The sequence below is a fragment of the Rattus rattus genome, chromosome 2 (genome assembly GCF_011064425.1).
Source record: "Rattus rattus isolate New Zealand chromosome 2, Rrattus_CSIRO_v1, whole genome shotgun sequence".
Taxonomy (NCBI): domain Eukaryota; kingdom Metazoa; phylum Chordata; class Mammalia; order Rodentia; family Muridae; genus Rattus; species Rattus rattus.
Window position 1 is genome coordinate 155,297,348 of NC_046155.1, and position 21,797 is coordinate 155,319,144.

At 50.2% G+C, this 21,797-nt stretch overlaps 2 protein-coding genes across 2 annotated transcripts; both read right to left on the reverse strand.

Moving 5' to 3' along the window:
- Positions 1 to 6,336: 6,336 nt before the first annotated feature.
- Positions 6,337 to 10,550, reverse strand: LOC116894351 (kallikrein-1-like). The gene is given in 6 exon segments (XM_032896050.1): positions 6,337 to 6,477; positions 6,480 to 6,537; positions 6,898 to 7,034; positions 7,131 to 7,417; positions 8,335 to 8,494; positions 10,418 to 10,550. Coding segments are annotated over 6 exon segments (864 nt in total). The 5' UTR covers positions 10,545 to 10,550; the 3' UTR covers positions 6,337 to 6,382.
- Positions 10,551 to 13,288: 2,738 nt separating this feature from the next.
- Klk15 (kallikrein related peptidase 15) lies at positions 13,289 to 20,233 on the reverse strand. The gene is given in 7 exon segments (XM_032896051.1): positions 13,289 to 13,441; positions 14,805 to 14,941; positions 15,043 to 15,099; positions 15,102 to 15,325; positions 15,978 to 16,049; positions 16,051 to 16,123; positions 20,194 to 20,233. Coding segments are annotated over 7 exon segments (756 nt in total).
- Positions 20,234 to 21,797: the final 1,564 nt, after the last annotated feature.

Here is a 21,797-nt window from a genome sequence, read left to right on the forward strand (position 1 = left end):
CAGGACTGAGAGTTTAGAAGGCCTGAGATCTGAACCCATAATTCCTTTTACCTACTCGTGCCTTTCCGTCAATTCCCAGGGCCTGCTCTGAGCCATTTCTGTCTTTCGTCCCCATATTTGCCTCCATGGCTCACTGTGCTTCTTCTCTTTCTGGCCTGTTTCTATTCCTTTCACCCTCCCCTGAGACCTCACACAAGACTAGGTCTGCTTCTTGCTTCTGAAGACTTCCAGGCTAGGGTTGGGAGGAGGAGAAAGACCCAGCCACAACTTGGTAAGGACTAAGGTAGGCAGGCAGGCATTCCAAACAGAGGGAGGGAGTTTCGAAATCCCTTTTCCAAGGTGGGTATGATGGTGCATGTCTGCGGTCCCAGCACGCAGAGGCAGGAGGATTACACTGAATTTGAGTCCATCCTGGGCTACAAGAGGCTGTCTCAAAATAACAATAACAACAACAACAACAATGGAAAACATTCTGCTCTTTCCCCAAACTTTTATTCAATGAACTTTAGAGGATTGCTCACAAATTTTATGTTTATGATATGAATATATGCATTATTCAATTTTTGAATTTATTTTTACATTTATTTGTTTTAAGATTTAGTTATTTATATTTTTATTTTAGATAGATTGGCGTTTTTTGCATGCATTATTTTTTTTTTTTTTGGTTCTTTTTTTTCGGAGCTGGGGACCGAACCCAGGGCCTTGGCTTCCTAGGGCGCTCTACCACTGAGCTAAATCCCCAGCCCGCTTGCATGCATTATTTATGTGAGCGTGTCAGCTACTCTGGAACTGGAGATGCAGACAGCTGTGAGCTGCCATCTGGTTGCTGGGTATCGAGGCCAGGTTCTGGGGAAGAGCAGCCCTCACTTATATTTCCTAGTGTGTATGTGTGAGAGCTTGTGTGTCTATATGTGCACCATGTGCTTGTAGAGACCAGAAGAGAGTGTCAGGGTCTCTGGAACTGGACTGCTAGGCAGTTGAGAGCTTTCCAGCTCTGAATGCTGAGAGCTGAACCCTGACCCTTTCTTTGCAAGATCCATCCATGCTCTTAACTCTAAGCAATCATACTCTCCTATCTTACATGTGTGTGTGTGTGTGTGTGTGTGTGTGTGTGTGTGTGTGTGTGTGTTGAGAACCAAGCCAAAGGAAGGCAAAGAATAAATTCTGAGAGTTCGACTTTCTTCTTTCACCATGTGGGTTGTAGGGACTCTGAGATCAGATCACTCATTTTAGCCTTGGTGGTAAAATCTTCCACCTGTTAAGCCCTAGCTTGTTGGCCTCTTATGAATTAATTAATTTGTTCATTGTCTTTCTATCTAGCCCTGGCCATGCCTAATCTCACTATGTAGCTCAAATTGGCCTCAAATTCAAGACAATCCTCCTGCATCAGCTTCTCAAGTGCGGAGATCATGGGCAGGTGGCACCATGCCAAGCTTGGTCAGATTCCGGTGATTGTGCAATATTGAGAATCCAGGTGTTATTCTTTTGTTTGCTTGTCGTTTCAAGACAGGGTTTCTCTACATAGCCCTGGCTGGCCTGGAACTCATTCTGTAGACCAGGCTGGTCTCGAACCCACCGAGATCTCTCTGCCTCTGCCTCCCGAGCACTAGGATTAAAGGTGTGCTTTGCCACACCTGACCTTAGTAAATCTTTTTGTCGTTAATTTTTTTATTTTAGAGGTCAAAGGTGAATTTTTGAGAAGTGCTGATACATTCTAGTTTAAAAGGTGCAAAAACTGCATCTTAGAGCAAGACGTGGTAGGGCCGGGCACTCAGGAGGCAAAGGCAGGCAGATCACTTTGAGTTCAAGGCCAGCCTGATGTACATAGTGAGTTCCAGGTAGGACCCTGTCACCACACTAAAGCTCTAAGAGCAGGCTGCATTATAAGACGGAACAGAATGCGGTATATCCCATTGCTGAGATGTGTCTTTGGCCTCTACTAGTTTGCTTAATTTCAAAATGAAGCAACAGTGATTTAAATTGTGAACACGTGCTGGACTAGATGGGGCACCCCTGTAATATCAGGACTGAATATGCTGAGGCAGAAGGATCACCAGAATGTTGAAGTCAGTCTGGTCTGAAGTGCCAGGCCAATATCGAAATCCTATCTACAAAACAAAGTAAGCAAAACCCAGGTCAGTGCAGCGGCTCAGCTGGTAAAGGCACTCGCTGCTAAGCCCGAGGGCCTGAGTCCGGCTGATGATGGTTGGAACCCACATGGTGGAAAGACAGACCCGACTCCCTAGGTTTTCTCTGACATGTGTTCTGTGGCACTCATGCCCCCCCTTCCAGACTACAAAAATATACAAACGCAAACAAGCAAACTCTCAAAACCAAACTGCAGAACAAGGGCTGGGACTGTAGCTCAGTAGAGTGTCCACTTGGCACACATAAAGCCCTGGGCTCTGTCCCTAGCCTGGCACAAACCAGGCAGAGTGGTGCATGCCTGTCATCCCTGAACTGGGTAGGTGGAGGCAGGAGGATCAGAAGTGTAAGATGATCCTGAGCTACATTTTGAGGCTTGCCCAGCCTGGGTTTGTGTGAGACCCTTTTTCAAGAAACAGCAACCAGATAATGTCACTTTCCCCCAGGAGTCCCATTAAGGGTTCAGCTTGGCAGCTGCATATTCGGGTGTACAACATTGAGCCCAGACATTAGGAGACAGGGGCTGGTGGGTCTTTGTGAGTTCCAGGTCAGACTCATGTATGTAGTGTATTCAGACCACTAAGACCTACATAGGGAGACTTCGTCTCAAAACCTAAACCATCAAGAGTTCGTTCAGCATGGGTTGTTACAGAGAAGAAGAAATACTTAGCCTTTGAGACCTACTTGCTGTTGCAGGTTTCAGACTGACCCCCTGTCATTGAGCATCTAGACTATTTCAACTCTCATGGTAATGATCACATTTGACCTGGGTGTATGCATGTGTGCACTATAGGCTCAAAGAAGGCCAGGCTAGCCCGAATCCAGGCTAACTGAGGAGATGATCAGTTAACCTCCTCTGCGTCCTAGGCCTCTGTGCCCATGTTGTTCTGGAAACTACATTGTTCTTTGCTCTAAAGCATGAGACAGGAAGCATGCATTCGTGCACTCGTGAGTTCATTCATGCACTCATCCAGTCATGCATGCATCATCAGTCAGCTGGAGTTTGAGATAGGTGTACTGCGTCACAAGAGGCCAGTGTGAATGGGAAGAGTTGACCTGGTGTTGGAGACGAGCTGCAGACACTTCCACAGGGAACTGGTTGTAGATGAGAGGGGGGAATGGAAATGAGGATGAGGATGAAGGTTGGCAGTGAGAGCTTGGAGAGAAGACCCAGGTCCCCAGAACTTTCTCCCTCCCCAGCTGACCTGCTGTGTTCCTGGGAGGAGGACCGAAAGTTGGTCCTACGTGGCTGGTCCCTCGTCTTCATCTTTCTCGCAACTTTGTTGGTGTTCAGCGTGGTGGATGGTCGGATGGCCTATGTGCATGGTCCATACACTGGCTTCATCGGCCTCTGGATTGACTGCAGGAGGCATAAGTGTGCCAACGTGGGCCAATTCACTGGTCAGTGTATACATAGACTGTGGGTCCTGATAATGGGTGCCAGAGGTGACTGTGGGGTGGGCCACGTGCATTCTCTCAGAAGTCTCTGTGGGGGAGTAGCGTAGGGCTCACAGTGGGGCATCGTTGTTGTTGGTGGGTAACTCTGCTAGTGGTAATAGAGTTATTTTAGACTTTCTAGGTAGTGATTTTGATAATGTGAGTGGAGATGATGCTTTTCTTGTTTTTTTTTTTGGGGGGGGGCGGTGTTTACTGAAGCTGGAACCCAGAGCCTTACACTCCACAGTGGTTCTACCACTGAGCAACACCCCCAGAACAACCTCATTGGAGGATTCTAGGCAGGCGCTCTACCTCTGAAGTAAGCCCCAGACCCTCACTGGGGGATTCTAGATAGGTGCTGAGCTATATTCCCATCCTCTGTCTTGTTTGGGACAGGGTCTCATGTAGCCCATGCTGGCCTCCAGGCCAATGAGTAGCTGTGGCTAACCTTGAGTTTCTGATCCTCCTTCCAAGGGCGGGGATCCCCTGAGTGTGCTACCACCTCAGTTCAGCACAGTGCTGAGGCTGGAGTGCAGGACTTCACACATGCCATGCAAGCATTCCACCAATGAAGCCACAACCCCAGGACCCCTGGACTGCTTATATTTTATATTGTGAGACAGATAAGGTCTAGGTGTCTCTAAACTGCTCAGGCTGGCCTTGAGATGGCACTCCATCCCAGCCTCTGGAGTACTTAGGTTGGATTCCTTATGGTGTAAGAGGAAGGAGAGAGAGAGAAAGAGAGAGGTGGGGAGGTAACTGTAGTCATCTCTCTCACTCTCCTCCCCAGTTTACACTCACATGAGCAAGGGCTTCATATTTCTGGCCCTGGCACTATGCCTCATCCTCCTGCCCACCATGTTCCTCTCCTTCCGACCAGTCTGCCGACGCCTGAACAAGATAGACTTCATCTTCAGTTTCTTCAGCATTGGCATTGGTAAGTGTCGGCAAGGACAGGGGTGACTGAAGATTTCCCCACCCAAGTCCAGAGCTGCCTCCTACCCAGAGGTGTGGCTAGATTTCCAATTCTGCTGCTCTGAGGGAGAGGGGTGTCTCTGTGACTATCTAGGGCTTTCTCTGTCACTCACACTGGCTGTGGTCTCATTCTAGTCTATGCTGGTTTTGACTATGCCATTCTCTTGTCTCAGCATCATAAGTAGCTGGGATTAAAAGCCTATGCCCACTAGTTATGACTGATGGCTTTGTCTCTCAATTCCCTTTCCCTCTGGGTATGTATCCATTTGTCCTGTGTGTGTGTGTGCATGTGTGTTTGTGTGTGTGTGTGTGTGTGTGTGTGTGTGTGTGTGTGTGTGTGTGTGTGTTTTCACCTGTGGCATGTCAGGGTGGTTGTCTCTATTTCTCTCCTTTTGGTGTATGGGGTGGTGTTCCCTGTCTAGCCTTCTGTCCTTCTCTGGCTCCACCCCAGTGCAGGGCTCCTGATTCTCCTCAGCCTGACGCTCTTTGCCATCGACTGCAATAGGCTGCGCCCGAGGCCACAGGTATCCTACCAGCTGGCCTTCTACCTGTGCTGGTGCGCCAGCGTCTTGATGCTGTGGGCCGGTGAGGGCGGGGCCTCGGAGGGAAGGGCGGGGCCTGGGCAGGGCAGGGGCGGAGCCCAGGAAAGGGGGTCAAGCCTCCAGGACCGAGTTGGGGCTTGGGGTGGGGCTCTGAGTCGAGTGCCCACGGGGTCCCTTCCCACAGGGACTTTGTCCTTCCTCAACCAAGTGCGGATGTGGAGCTACAGTACGCCTTTCATGGAGCGGAGGCTCAGCTACTTCCGTTGGGCCTCGCGACACCACTCCTTACACTTGCAGCAGCTGTCCATTTCGGCCAGAAGCTTGGAGCCCGCCCAGAAGCTGTCTACTGCAAGCAACTTTGTGAACTACCCCGGGCCTCCCCAACAGAGGGACGACGACGCAACTTCTCAGGACACTGATGAGTCCCCGCAGCCAGATGCCTCTACCTCGGTCCCTGTGGCTCAGTTTCTATCAGACCTCCCTTGAGGTCCCATACTTCCCCTGAGAGCAGGTAGCACCCTGGGGACACAGGTGGCAAGCCCCACTCCCAGCTTCCAGGACCCACTCCTTACTGCCTGAGTCTTGGCAGGGACCCTCCTCTGAAAGTCCTCCAATACTCTCACCTGTGGCATTGTCTTTCTGAACAGACACTGGTTTGTGGTCCCAAGCAGTGGGAGCAAGGTGGCTCTTTTCCCAAGCTGGGCACTGCTCTCCCCGCAGGGCATGCCCCTAAGCCACCCTTCATCTTTGGTCCAGCCCTACCAGAGACATACCCTCCAGGTGCTGCAGGGGGATACTCTGCAGCCTTGGGGGTAGTCCCTACCCTTCTGTGGACAGACCCCTCCCCAGGAAGTAAAGGTTTAATTAATATAACATCCCGCCACCTTTCTGGCTTCCCCGACTCAATAAAACCAGGTCGGCACTCTAAATTCTCAGCGTTCAAGTGCTTGTCATCTCTTCTGCTTCCAGTGTAGGGTCTGGCCTAGCTGGATTCGACCTTTCAGGTGTGTCTAACTTCACTAAACTTTGTGATCTGAACATGTTCCTTGCCAGAGAACCCTGTGCCATCCCTGACTTGGTCTGAGCCTTTTGTCTGCCTTTGTCTCAACCCCATCCCTTTATCCAACCGTACATGGACCCCTATCCCTTGCTGATCTGCTTTGGGAGTCCTGACCTTAGCTGGGCAGACCCCAGCTCCAGATTCCAGAAGGCGAGAGAGAATCAGAACTTGAACACGTGTGCTGCATGGTGGGTTTTATTGAGACCAGGGGACAGTGTGACACTCAGGGGTTTTCCTTCATAACTTCTTTTATCCAGGAGGTGAACTTAATAAGTTTGGTGTAGATGCCTGGCTTCTCGGGTTCAGCGCATGGGACAAGCCCCATGACGTGATGCCCTGGAGCTCACCATCACAGAGGAGGGGGCCTCCTGAGTCACCCTGAAAGGAGAGGGACAGGAGTAGGAAGGAGTTGGCAGTTGGACTCTACTTGTCAACCTGGAACTGACCTCAGAGGGAGGAAGACAGGGAGACTCTAAGAGGCAGCTCTGGCCAGTAGGGTAGGTTACCTAGCTTCTGGGAGGCCATCTCTTCAGGGGAGTGAGGGGTGGACAGGCCAGTCCCTGAAGCCAAGTCAATGAGGAGGAATAGTACCAGCTGCAGGATCCTCCCCTCCCAGCTCTCATCACTTCCATAGGAAGGAAGCCAAGCATCTGTTTAGACAGGGTCTCGAATTGGGAATGGAGAACCTCAGTTCCTTCTCTCATCCCTACACCTCTCTGCAGGGAGGGGCTGTCTCACCTTGCAAGTGTCTTTGCCCCCATCCATCTCTCCTGCACACAGCATGAGATCTGTCACCTCTTCTTGGTGTGCCTCGATGCACTTCTCATTAGACAGAAGATCGATGTTCACACACTGGAGATCATCACTTAATTCTACTGTGGATCAGGAGGCAAGAGGGTCGTGAGCAGAACCCAGCCACCTCCTCTCTGCCTCTCCCTCACACCCAGCTTTGTTGCCTGGCCCAGACTTACATCCGTCAGGTGTGGTACTGCCCCAGCCTGAGGCAAGGCAGGTGCTCCCCACCTTGGGCTCCTCAGTGGGCAGAGCGATGACCTTCACACCATCTGTGATGTCCGCAGGCTGGCTGAGGTGGAGCAGCATCAAATCATTGCTGTAGTCGTCCCCAGGTTGTCGGGTGTGGTTCCATATGAGGTCCTGGTTGAAACCGGGGTGAGGGAAGCTTTGGCTGACAAGCCGGTGCTGAGCAAAGGGTTCATCTTCATATAGGTTGTTTCGGCCCAGCCAAACCTGGTAATTGCTGAGAGAAGGGAAGGAGATGGATTGAATGAGAAGAGGCAACCAGGGAGATTGGGCAGAATACAGGGAAAGGGGGGGAGGGAGGGAGGAAGAAAGAGAGAATCAGACAGAAACACACACATACTTGCACACACACACATGTGCACATACATAGAAAGGCACACACACACACACACACACACACAGAGAAAGGCACATAGATACACACATTTAGAGACAGAGAGACAGAGACAGAAGACAAGGGAAGAGGGAGCATGGAGGAAGGGGAGGGCCTGAGAGCTGCTCAGGTGCAGCTGGAACTGGGCTGAACTTCCCCAGGAGGTAAGGCCTGGCCCACAGCCCAAGGTCTGAGCTCCCCTTCCCTAACTCCCCTCCCCCACACCAGCATCCTGCTCTCCCTCTGTACTCAGTTACCTCACCCAGATCCAGCTCTGACCAGCCCTTCCTGTGTGTCCTGTGAGTGGACAGAAGATCCTAAAAGTCAAGCTGGTCTGAGGAGAGTGAGGAATTCTCTCACACCATACATTCAGGCTCACCCTACATTCAGGGACATGACGTTGTATACTCAGGGGCCTTTAGGCCTGTTCTCCAGTATTGTCAGTAGTAATAAAAGAGGCCACATGAGACCCAGACCCAGACTGAGATGGGCCAAGACCGGGGGAGGAGACACAGAGTGACAGACGGCCACAGAGACACTCAGATGTGAATACAGGCAGGAGACATGAACAGTAAGACAGAAAAGAAAGAACCAGGACTCGAACACAAGCCTGGAGAGAGGAGCAAAGAGACCCAGGAGGTCAAGGACAGACCATGGGTCCAGGCCCGCTGGAACTCTTTTGACTTTGAGCCAGTCCCACCCTCCTGGCCTTCAGTACCACAGCCTGTCCTGGAGTCATTTCTGTCCCCTCTGTTACTCACTCGGTTGCACAGTGAGCAGCTGTGATCACCCAGCTGGGGTCTATCAGGACACCCCCGCAGAGGTATTCGCCGAAGTAGTACACAGCCACTTGCCAGGGTTGGGAATTCTTCTCACAGTTATATCCTCCAACAACCCGAGACTGGACGGGAGGTGCAGCATCTGCAGCAGGGGTGCACGGGGGTGGGGTATGGTTGGCACAGATAGGGGGTATGGTTGTAGGGTTGGGGGACACAGTTAGGCAGGGCTGGGACATGGCCAGAGGATATGGGGAAGGGACTCATGTATGGCTGATCCTCTAGGGAGATCAATGCTGTGGGGACAGAGATAACTCCTGAAGCAAAAATCAGGTATGGGTTTAGGGATGGCAGGCAGAGCAGAGAGAGATTCAGCCCATTCTTAGTCAATGAGAGTGAAATCAGAGGCCAAGAGGCTTTGGCATTTAAAGTCTCCAAGGCTTGAGAAGACATCAGAGCCTTGGTTGGGTTTTGAGAATTCTGGAAAGGGCGAGACCCCTGAATACTAGATTTGAGTGAATAAACAAATCCCGAAAAGGGAGCTTGGGCATGATTTGGGGTTTCCTGGATCGTGCACGAAGTGACCAGCTGGCATGGGAGACAATGAGGGGTTTCCAGATCAAAGGCACAGGGTCAAGGCTTAGGTGTGGGCTCCTGTTAGGGTCTGTGGTGGAGATGATACCTAAGAGGGTGGGGCTCCCTAAGAACATAGTTTGAGCCTGGACAAGCAGTGGGAGAAGGAGACTCTGGGGGATGCGAGGGAACGGTTCTGCTTCCCACGGAGTGGGCAGGGGCAAATGGTCAGGGTGTTGGTGAGGTTCAGGGTTCTCTTGGAGGCAGCCTCAAGACAGCACAGGGGTGAAAAGGAGTTCAACAAGTCAGACCAATGTGAGGCAGAGAGGAGGACCCAGTTGGTGTGGGTGCTAGGGTTAGGTGTTGGGTCTTGGGATGTCCTGCACAGAATGGGAACTAGAGCTGTGCAGTGGGGTTCCAGAGAGACAGGACAGGAGCTGGTGGGGCTAGAAAGAACAAGGGGCCTGTGGATGAGAGTGGGCAGCATGGGAGGGAAGAGGGGGCCAAAGCACTGCGTTAGGAAACACGGAAGCTTGGCAATCATTTATCTGTAATCCCAGCACAGAGAAGGCTGAGGCAGGAGGATTGCCACGGACCAGACACAAGCCAGAATTTCACCATGAGACACTAGCTCAGTGCTTATTCCCAAGAGCTGGGCAGATGGCTTGGTTGCTACAGTATTGGCTGTGTAAGCATTAGGACCTGAGCTGAACTCCCCAGAACCCAGGTAAGAGGTCAAGTGTGGCAGTGTGCACCTGTAACACAAAGGTGGAAGCAGTAGGAGTCCCCCGAGGCCTTCCGGACAGCCAAGTTAGCTTAAAGAGAAACTCCCCATTCAGTGAGACCCTATCCAAGTGATCGATGACGATCCTTGATGTCCACGACTGGCTTCTGACACTTGACTCCTCCTCCCAGAACCAGACTTAACCAAAAAGCCATCAAGAAGGGACATGGGCTGATCCTCCAACACCAGAAAGGGTTGGGGGACTCATCTGATGTCACAAGCCAATTTGGGAAGTGAAACTGTTGATAGAAACTGAGCACCTTGAGAAGATGGGGGACCAGTTGTCAGGATGTGGAGAGCACAGCTGAAGGCTGACAGCTGCTGGACAGCTAAGGGCTCTAGTGTGGGATTTGGGCAAGCTCCCGACACAGGGGTTGGAATCTTAGGCTCTAGGGAAAACAACAAAATAGAGAGAGAACTGAGATCCTAATGTTCATCAGGGGTTGGAAAGATTTCTTGGAGAGACTGGAGAAGCCCAGAGATGATCAGGTGGCTAAGGAAGAGGAGAAAGTTCTGGAAAATGGGAGGGAACAGGGGCCTGGCATGGGAGAGAGGACTGTGAGGGACTTGGCAGTGTGCAGGGGCAGAGAGGGAGGACCAGGTGGTGCTTTAGAATGGAGCTGGGGATTGGGGAGAGGGGAGAGGGATGTCCAGGGCCAAAGGCAGCATGAGAGTCTGGGGTTTGACCCTCCAGCTTCCCCCCTGTCTCACCATTCCGTCCCAGGGACAGGGCGAGGAACAGGATCAGGAACCACATGGTAACAGGCATGCAGGAGCAGCAGGTGCTGAGCTTGGAGCTGAGGAGCCTCCTCCTTGGGGAGCCTTTAAATCTCCTCATTCTTCCCCAGCCCCGCCCCTGCCCTGTTGGCACCCAGATGCTGGCCAAGGCCCTGCCCTTGCTGACGGAGGTGGATTCCGTGCTCTCACCCTCATGGCTGGGGGAGGGGAGGGCCCTGTTGCACCTGCTGTCCAGTAGACCCTAGGTCACCCTGGATACCTTCCCAGGGCTGAGATTGGGTGGGGGAGGGCCTGCTGCTCTTGGAACTATTCATGTTCTGGGGACCAAAGCCAGATGCCAAGGTCAGGGGTGACAGTGAAGGGGTGTGATAGGCAGGTACAGGAGCAAGTGACCCCAAACCCAAAGCTCTAAGGAAGGTCCTGTACCTCAAGACCAAGATTACCCTAAGAAATCAGCCATTAGAACAAATTCTTTGCACCAGTGACAGCCAAGAAGGCTGCAAGCTCCCCACATATATGTTGTTTTCTTTTTGTTGAGAATGGCAAAAATCTTTCCTTCTTGGACTTGGACTCTGGATCACTGATTTTATTGTTCCTGTTAGAAGTTTGGGAGCTGGGTATACTGGTGCACATCTTTAATCCCAGCACTATGAAGCCAGAGACAGGCGGATCTCTGTGATTTTTGGCTCTAATAATCTGTGATGTAGACCAACCTGGCCTACATGGTGAGTTTCCGGACAGCCAGGGTTATATAAAGAGCTGTCTCAAAACAAACCAATAAGATAAGATAAATAGAAGTTATGGTGCACATTACCATGTCCTGACCACTCTTTGGTTCTAGAATACAAGGATTCAGGTTATTCCTGGGGAGTGTCACACGCCCTGAACAGTGTTGGACTCGCAATGACTTTTTCTCGTTTCCTAGTTAAGGCTACCCAAGGTCCCATCCTTCAAAGTGCCCAGGACTAACTGCCTTCCCTGGGCAAGATTTTCCCCACAGGGCCTGCATGGTGGTCACACCTGTAAACTCAGCACTTGGGAAGTGGAGGCAGGAGGATCAGAAGTGCAAGGTTATTCTTCACTAAGAGGAGGGAATCAATCAATCAATCAATCAATCAATCAATATTTAGAGGCTGGCAAGATGGCTCAGTGGGTAAGGTGTCTGCTACCAAGCCTGACGTCCTTTAAATTCACTCCCAAGTGGCAGAAGGAAGCCAACTCTCGAAACATGTCCTGTGACAGCCACTCTCACCCACACAATAAAGACCTGCAGTAAAAACAATATTATCAGAAGTTGAATGAGCATCTTTCACTCAAGCTAATCTGTTGATTTCAATGATCAAAATCAAGGGTTTCAACATTCAGTGATCCTAAGAATCACAGTTGGGGTCTCTGAAGAGAATCAGAAACTGGACTCCTCTATCCTTGATGGTAAAGCCACAGGCTTCAACCCTGAGACCTGGATGCAATCAGCAAGGCAGCTCACTGTGTCCAAGCCTGGATTGTGTGTCACCAACACAGCCAAGGCAAAGAGAGTGTTTCCCTTACTGGCTTGGCCACCAGGAATCCTAGAACTAATGGTGGATCTTGGAAATCTAGATTTAGGTCCTCTTACTGGGGTGCACAGCCCATGAGTGTGGGCAAAGTGCCAGACACAGTTCTGATCGGCTAAGAAGCACAGCTCATTTAATCCTCACAGACACCCTAGGAGACATGTGCTGTGGTCACTTAGTTCACAGATGGGAAAACCAAGGATGAGTGAGGTCACAGCCCTGATCCCTGATTCCACATCTAATTCAAATGAGCAAAGCCATACCTGAAGCCGTGTACTCTCTCCCAGGGAAGGGGCTCTGGGTGGCATGTAACAACAGACTTTGTATCCTAGTCCCCCATCCATTTCCCATCATGCCCTGTATGGGGTTGGTCTAGTGCTGCTTATATTCAATGCCAAATTCTGTACCCCAAGATCTGGTTGATTGAAGACCAATAGATCCTCATGTACCAGCTTTTGTTGTACAAACCCTGCCCCCAAGTTATCCGTGATTAGTTAATAAAGATGCCTACAGCCTGTAGGCAGAAGAGAGATAGGCAGGCCTGGAAGTTCCTGGGCTTGGGGTTTCAGGCAGGGATCATGAGAAGAAAAGGATATGGGAGAAGAAAGATGCAGTCATTGGGTAGGTGGTTCATGAGCGCATGTTCATGACGGCCAGCCCCTTGCAGTAGGAGTGGCCCAGGTAGAATATGGAGAGTCACATCTTGGGGTTATTGGCAGGGAAGTAGACAAAAGAGCATAGAGGGCTGATATCTGCCCAGCATAGTGCTTTAAGACTTATTGTAAATATGAAGGTTTTGAGTCTTTTATTTGGGAACTAAATGATCTAAGGTGATGTAGAAACCCCCAAATATTATTTACCGCAACAATACCCTAAAGAAAGAAAGTCACACCCTTACAGAGAAAGTTGGATCAACACTATGGAACAACAATATTTTCTCTTTCTTTTTCTTTTCTTTTCTTTTTTCTTTTTTTTAAAGAGAAGGTTTCTCTGTGTAGCTCTGGCTCTCCTGGAACACACGTTTAGTCCAGGCTGGCCTCAAATCAGAGATCTACCTGCCTCTGATTCTTGAGTTCTGGGATCAAAGATCCACCCTACCACCCTACCAACACTGTTTTCTTCATGCTAAGCGGGTTACACCAGGAGGGGAGAGACCCTGGTTAACAGTGTATGTTGATATGCAGAAGGGTTGATCTTTCTCAGGTAGGAATGAGGCTGCTGGCCAGATACTGGGGATTCTTAGTCAGAGTCCAAGGTGGTCCTTGAAGGATGTAAGTGGTGGGCCATTGATTCAGTTCCTTCTCATATTTTTCCTGATCCAGTCCATGTAGCTGCAGACTTTTGTGTAGACTCCAGGCTTGGTGGTAGTATCACAGGGGACATCACCCCAGGATACAATGCCCTGCAGGGCACCCCCGCAGACCAAGGGTCCTCCAGAGTTACCCTGTGGACAGAGGGAGAGGTTTTCCTCAATATTTCATTCCATGTAGTGGAGGATGCACACCTGCTCCTCCTGTCTCAACCTCCTGAGTGCTGGGGCGACAGGTGTGCACCGCCCTGCCTGTTGTCTGTGGTGCTGGAGATGGAGGCCAGGTAACTCTACCAACCAACCAAGTTACATCCAACCCACTGTCCCCCTTGCTCTAACCAACCACTACTTTTCATCAGTGAAATCCTCAGCCAACCCCTGCCCAGGAAACTCAAACCTTAACTCAAATCAGTCCAAGTCTCCTCTGATTCAACACAAACCAAGAGAACTCGGTCCTCCATGTTCAATACCCAGCCCCCCTCAGTTCAAGTCAGATGCTCTCTGAATTCCATGTATCATCCTGATAGAAAGCCAGTCTAAACCTGTGCTTCGTAAACACAACCCAACTCCCATCTTTGCTTATTTTTACTCCTCCCACAAACCCATGCCATCCAATGCCAACCACAATATCCTCCCCATCCTGAGTCAAAACAAACTCCCTACCTCCATGCCTTCCCAGACCATATAATCTATTCCATGCCCCCATCTCTATCCCACTTTCAACCTCACCATGATTCTAACTGATCCTGGAACTTCATCCACACTCAAACACAGAATTGCCTCTGCCCCAAAGCAAAGAAAATTCAAAAGCCCTACTTGACCTATTCTGTCTGAATTCAGCTTCCAATTTGACACAGACTAGAATCATCTGAGGCGTCTCAATTGAGAGGTTGCCCAGAGCGTGTCTGTGGGAAGTTGTCTTGATCATTGGTCAAATGTCAGAGGATCCAGCCCACTGTGGGCACCATCCCTAGGCAAATTGTCCTTGGCTGTGTAAGAAATTGAGAGATGTCTCACTGATGAAGAGCACAGGCTGTTCTTGTCTAGGACCCAGGTTTGGTTCCCAGCACCCACAAGGTGGTTCAGACCATCTGCAATTTCAATCTCAAGGCCATTTTCTGACCTTCATGTGCACTACATACTTGTGATGCACAGACAGATAGACATGCAGGGGAAGCACTCATTAACATTAGAGAGAGAGAGGGGAGAGGGGAGAGGGAGGGATGGGGAGAGGGAGAGGGAGAGGGAGAGAGAGAGAGAGAACTCGCGGAATAGGAGTCAGTGAGTCAGTGAGCAAGCCAGCAATGGTTTCTGCTATAGATTCACACTTGAGTTCCTGTCCTGAGTTCCCTCAAAGGCAGACTATAGAATGTAAGCTAAATAAATTCTTTCCTCCCCATGTTCCTTTTGATCAGAGTATTTTATCACAGCAACAGCAAATCAGGCTAGGATACATCCCATTCCCTCCTTTTACCCAAAGTCCCCTCTTGTCTCTAACCTCACAGGAGTCCGTGCCACCGCCCTCGACACCAGCACACACCATGGTGGGCAACACGCGACCAGGGTAGTCCTTGTTGCAAGATGCCTCAGAGATAATGCTGATGTTGGCACAATGCAACGTATCAGGGAGTCTCACTGAGGAGAACAGATGGCTTTGAGTATATTCAATCCCTTTGGTCCGTGTCCCCTCCATTCTTTGCTGGAATTCCTATACCCAGCCCCATCCTTCCACTCACCTTGTGACTTGTGACTCCCTGTGGCTCCAGGGCTGTTGTCTGATAACAGGCCCCACCTGACACCACGCAGTCCTCACCGAGGAGGGGGCAACGTGTGGGCAGAGCCACAGGACGCACCTGGGGCGTTAGGCGGGCAGGCCGGAAAAGTCGCAATAGCATGATGTCATGCCGGTGGGTGCGAGCCTCGTAGCCCGGATGTGGGATGATGCGAGAGACAGAGCGCAGTTGTTCTGGGCCATCGAACTTTCGAAGGTTGTGCTCACCCAGGCGCACTCTCATGAAGCTGGGTGAGAGAGTAAGAGTAGACAAAGTGGTCATAATGGATAATCTGAGATTTTCTGAGAACTTTTTCCTCCTCTCAAGTCCTCGAAGCCAGCCAATGGCTCCAAGCATGATCCCTTCAGAGCCCAAGAGTTTCTGGGTGTGATGGTTCAGGCTTTAACCCCAACACTTGGGTGGCAGAGGAAGGTGGATTTCTCTAAGTTTTGGACCAGCCTGGTCTACATAGTGAGTTCTTGAGGAAACTGGGTTACACAGTGAGACTCTGTCTCAAAAACAAACAAAGAAACAAATAAACAAAATCAAAACAATGAAAGAAAGAAAACCAGGAGTCCCAAATGAGGTACACAAGTAGAATTTAGGCTCCAAGTTGGGCCCCTTTCCTTCCTTCAGAATAGAAAATGCTCACTGCCCTGACCCCTTCTGCACCAGGGGTCCAAAAGATGGGGCATTTACCATCTTCTCTTTCTCCTTTAGGAATGCACAGCAGCTGAATCCACTCCCCCCCCACCCAGGGCCTTCACCTCCAGCCTACCCATCCTTCACAAACCAAGAACTTGGGTTACTTCCCTACCAAAGCCACAGTCTATGCATCCCAAACCTAGAAGTTTCCAGTTGTCGTCACACACCCCGGCTCCCATACCCTTCCTTTATACCGGGTTTGGCAGTGGGCAGCAGTCAACACCCAGTGAGGGGAGATGAGGAATGCACCACAATTGAAGGGGCCACAAGAGGGCCACTTGCCATGGCTGCGAATGAGGCACACACTCCTCGCCTTCTAGCACCTTGTCACCATCCTGCGCTGTGGAGAGATACAGGTAGAAGATCTCTCCCCATCTCTGGCTTTTCAGGATTCCTGCCTCCTCCTCACCCTATCCCCACAGGCTTCGCCCAGGTCATTTGTTCATTAAGAATTTGCTGGGTGTGTCACAGCTCCTCCTCGTTAAAGAAATCCCTGCTAGGTTTGGGGATGGCTCCTGGGTAAGGCGCTTGCTGCCTGAAGACCGAGTTTGGATCCCCAGCACCCACACAAACAGTCAGGTGTGAAGCACATGCCTGCAACCCTAGTGCTGCAGCCTGGGGGAGGGGAGACAGTCGGATCCCAGGGCTGGCTGACCAGCTAGTGTAAGGTCTGTGAGAGACCCTGCCTCAAACAAAAGAAAGGAATAGAAAAAAAGAAAAGAAAAAATGGAGGACTAAAGAGACGGCTCTTGGGTTAAGAGCTCAGATTACTTTGCTGAAGGCCTGATTAGAGTTCCCAGCACCGAAACGACGGTTCACAACTTGTAACTCCAGTTCCAGGGGATTTGACACCTTCTTTTGGCCTTCAGGAACACCTACAAACACACATGTGCATATGTGCGTGCACATTTATGAATGCATGCATTTGTGTGCACACATGCATTTAAGAAGGAAAAAGAATTTAAAAGAAAGAGAAATAAATAAGAAGTGACAGAGGCTCTGGCTTCCACCCACATTGCACAGAGGAGTACACACACATATCACACACACACACACACACACACATATCACACACACACACACACATCACACACACACATATCACACACACACACATACACACACACACACACATCACACACACACACACACACACACACACACACACACACACACACACATATCACACACACACATATCTCACACACACACACACACACACACATACTATCCTACTTGTCTTGAAGTTCTATAGTCTGGTTTTGATAATTGCTTCCTGTACTTACAGCCAGGCCTTGACTCCTATGTTTGCATGTGCGTGTGCCCCTGTGTGTACACATGTGCCTATGAGGTCAGAGGACAATCTCAGTGTCACTCTTCAGGCAGCTGTACCTCGAGTACTGGGATAGATTACTCTCACTGAACCTGTGCTCACTGACTGTGCTAGGCTGGCTGGCCAGTGACCCTCGGGAACCCCCTGGGTCTACCACCCTGCACCCAGTGCTGCATTATGGCTTCTGACACATTCTGAGGGTCAAACCCAGATCCGCAAACCTGTACAGTAAGCAGCTCACTGACTGGACTCTCACTGACTGACCTGTCTCCCCAGCCAGATGTTGGACTCTTGGAGCTTGTTTTTCTCAATACTAGAACGTGGTATGGACATGAAAATCAGAAGGGGCCTACAGGTGTCTGTGTGTGGTGAATTGTGCCTGAAGCATTCTAAGTCCTTGAAACACTATGAATTGATTTATTCATTCAGTGTTTTGAGGCAAGGTCTCACTCTGTTGCACAACCCTGGCTTAAAACTTGTAACTGGGGCAGTCTGAACGCATGACAGTCTTCTCTGGTCTCTCAGGTTCTGGGATTACACTTGTTACTTTAAACAAAGGACACCCATTTATTTATGGGGTATCCATGACGATGTTCAGGTTGGTGATGGTAGGTATGGCTGAAGTATGACAGACATCTGTGCAGATCTAGTTACAACATCAAACCACAATTTAAAGTCTGGGGACACAGCTCAGTGGGTAAAATCCTTGCCTTGCAATCACAAGGACACAGGTTCAATCCCAAGCACTCCAGTAAAAAGTCAGGCATGGTACTGCGTGCTTATAACTCCATAAGCTACACTGCCTGGAGGCAATCAGATCCCTGGAGCTCCCCTGGGCTAACCAGTGAGCATTGTGGCTCTGACAAGTTCTGTGTCAAAAAACTAAGGTGGGGCTGGAGCAGTGGCTCACAGGTTAAGAGCACAGGCTGCTCTCACAGAGGATCCAGTGTCAATTTCCAGCAACCACATGGTAGCCCATGACTATCTGTAATTCCAGTTCCAGGGGATCTGATGGCCTTTTCTGACCTCTGAGGGCACCAGGCACATACATGTGCACATATATGAATGCAGACAAAACATATATGAATGCCGACAAAACATTCCTACACATAAAATAATAAAATAATAAAATAAAACAAGGCAGGCAGTGCCTGACATGCATGTGCACATACTGGATGTATAGACATGTGCACACAAAGAAAAAATGTGTTTTAAACACAAGCCATTTTGTAGAACTCAGTGACCCAGAGACTCACCTATAGGGTGAATACTCAGATATGGACAGTACTCCACCAACCCAGACCACATTCAGATACCACCAGATACAGAGCTGAGATTTCAAAGTCAAAGACACCTAGTAGGAGAGCACAGACCTGGGAACAGGACCACTAATGATTAAGGACACTCTTTGAAGTTCACAATGGGTGGGGGAACCTTGCTCCTGCCTCTGGACAGCAAGGCACACACACACACACACACACACACACACACACACACACACACACACACACAGAGGCAGACAGACAGACAGACACACAGAGAATCAGAGACAGAGACAGACTAACAAAGAGACAGAGACAGAGAGACAGAGAGAGAGACAGGGAGACAGAGACAGAGACAGACACACATAGAGACTAATATAATCAGGACACTTGAGCAATTTTCTTGCCCCACTCCTCCAAGGTCAAGATCATGACAGACACTTATTCCTGAGATGGACTGTTACAACCAAGCCATCTGTCTACACTGTGCCTTCTGCCTTCCAAGGTCATGAATAGAGCTGAGGACTGAGAGGCTGTGGGAATGCGGATGTGGCAGTTGAGGGGCTTAACAGAGGAAGGGTGAGGTCGCCCTGTGGAGGAGGGCACTGGCTGAACAGCTGGGCATTGAGCTGCACCCAGCCGGTCCCAGCTGGAGGAGGGTGGAGGCTCTGGCTGGGTGCAGCAGACAGCTGAGGCAGAGCCCAGGGAGAGCCCAAGGGGAGGCTTGGCCACCATGGGGGAAGGCTGAGAGCCCTGGGCAGAGGTCATGTGGGGAACAGGAGGATCGTTAATGGACACCCCTCCAGATTTCTGCAGGGCAGAAAGCATCAGGTTACATTGAAAATTTCCACAAGATGTGTGACAGAGGTTGGTCTGTGTTTGGCCTGTCACTCAGCGTGACCTTGGTTTATGTGCCATCCCTGCTGACAACCTGTTCCTTAGTAAATGATGGCAATAGTGGTCGTTCTTCCACAGTGTGGGTCCTGAACTCCATTATTCAGGCCTGAGAGCAGGTACCATTTGTGTCATCTCAAAAGTTCTGACCTTATTTTGGGGGACAGGTTTTCTCACGAAACATGGAGCTTAGAGACTGGCTGGACTGGATGGCCAGCAATCCCCAGGATCCCCCTGTCTCCACCTCCCAGCTCTGTTTTACAGGCATGCATTTGGGCTTTCCATGTGGGTATTAGGGATCTAAACTCAGACACCCATGCTTACAAAGCAAGTGCTAACACAGCAAGAGCTGTATCCACTGGGCTTTCCCCAAGCCCTCTGCCTCACATGGTCCCTGTGTGGGAATAGCTGTGCCTGGAGGGTCCAAATTGTCCATCATGTTCACACACCTCAAAGAGAACCCCACTGGATTCTTAGGGAGGTACTTGCCTCCTTCCTAGGGTTGGGAAACTAGACTTGCAGTGTTGGGGAACTGGAAGCTGCAGGATTCAAACCTATGTCCTGAGCTCTTGGTGTCTCAACCATCTTGATAGCTTGTCCCATGTATCACATGATGTGATTGGGACTTCACCATGACTGTCACAGGTATAAAGCTCTCAAGGCCCAGAGAGGTAGAAGAGTTTCCCCAAGGTTACACGGCAAGAAAGATCATCCTGGGAACTCAGGTTCAAGGGCTCAGGTGGCCTAGAACTTCTGGTGACTCAGGATTGAGGATTCAGGGACATTTAGCTGGTGGCTCAGATGGAAATGGGAATAGGGGTCTTGGGGGAAGTGTGAGCCGGCAGGTCCCAGGGTGCAGATACTCTGGGGAAAGGGGTACCCTCTTTGATCAAAACAGTACCTGACTTTGATGCCCCTCACCTGCAGACACCAGCAAGATGAAAGCAAGGAGAAGCCACATTGTAGAGGAAGGTCCAGGTCTTAGTGATCTGAGGGGCATGACAAAAGCTGGGGTAAGGCTGGATCCATCTGTCCCCATCACCCTTCTGTAGACAGAAGTGCATCCCCTGTGTAGGACACACTTTTCTTTTGTCTTATGCCACAGTTTTTTTCTACATGTCCCAGGCTGGCCTTAAACTCATGATCCTCCAGCCTCAGTCTCCTGACTATTGAGAGGACAGTTGTACAGCACAATGCTTGACTGAGAGATCTACTTTTACTGATCTGCCTTCCGTCTCCCACAACCTCAACCTCTGTTCCCTCCTGGTCCCTATCTCTGGAGGGACCTCTGTGCCTTCCAGAATTGTCAGGCCCTAGTATTATTCAATAGCCTCTGGGTCTCTCTCTCTCATTCCCATGGCTCTTGATCAGGACTCTATCCAGCTCCCCCATGGGTCCTCTTTAATGTAGTACTCTTGTAGTCTGTTCCATACACAAATCCCTAGAGAGCTTACCTCCCTCCTTCCCTTCTTTCTTTCCTCTCTTCTGCTCTAAGCTGGATAACTGCACTGAGCCACATACACCCCTCTCACCTTACTGGTGGATTCTAGAAATGCCCACTACCACCAAGCTACATGCCTAACCCTCTTTTTACTACTCATTTTGAAACAGGGTCTCACTAAGTTACCCAGGTTAGCCTTGAACTCTCCACCTTCATGCCTTAGATCTCAGGTGTTGAATGACAGGCTTTCACTACCCCATCTGCCTTCTACAGGGTCTTTCTAGAGCAGAGATGAGCACTCCTTTCTCCTGTCAAGCCTCCCATGGACTTCTGATAGCCCCTAAAGAAAGTCCCATGTCCTCAGCAGGAGTTAGAAAGGCTGAACTTTCTCCTCCTCTTCCAACCTGCTCAGCTGGGTCTCTGTGACCTTGCCCTAGGCATAGCCAGTGCTGGACTTCAGCCTGCATTTTCACACCCAGACTGCACAGCTTGTCCCAACTCTTGACCTTCTCTCTCCCACTCGCTCCTCAGACTCTCTGTGGTGTCTCCTCATCAGACTGAGAACTCCTTCTAAGCAAATCCCTCTAGACTGACCCTGAGATTCCCAGGTACCACACAGTGTTAGAGTCTGGCCCATGGAGAGACCTCAGGAAGTTTTAGGGGAGTGAATTCAAGTCCTTCTCATCTTGCTATTTACTCTTCCAACTCATCCTGAAAGACTATGCAAGCCTTGGAAGACCAAGACATGGTAATCCAGAGGGGATGTCATCAAGATTCTATGGTGTCTGTCCTGCCCCTGCATGGTAGCAGTGACTGCAGATACTGAGACCTGGCTGCTCCCCACTGCTTATCCTCCAGGGAGATGCAGTCAGGTCAGACCCTCCTTTCCACAGTCTGCCCAGCGTGGTACACATTAGGGAGCTTGTTCTGAACTGACTTGACCTGGATAACTGCTGACCATGTTCTTGGCTCCATGACAAACATTTTCAGGGACGTCCTCCCAGTTCAGCCTGTCCCTTCCTTCCCCCTCAGCCTAGGCTCTTTCTAGAAGCTACAAGACATTTTCTTGGTTCAAATTCAACTT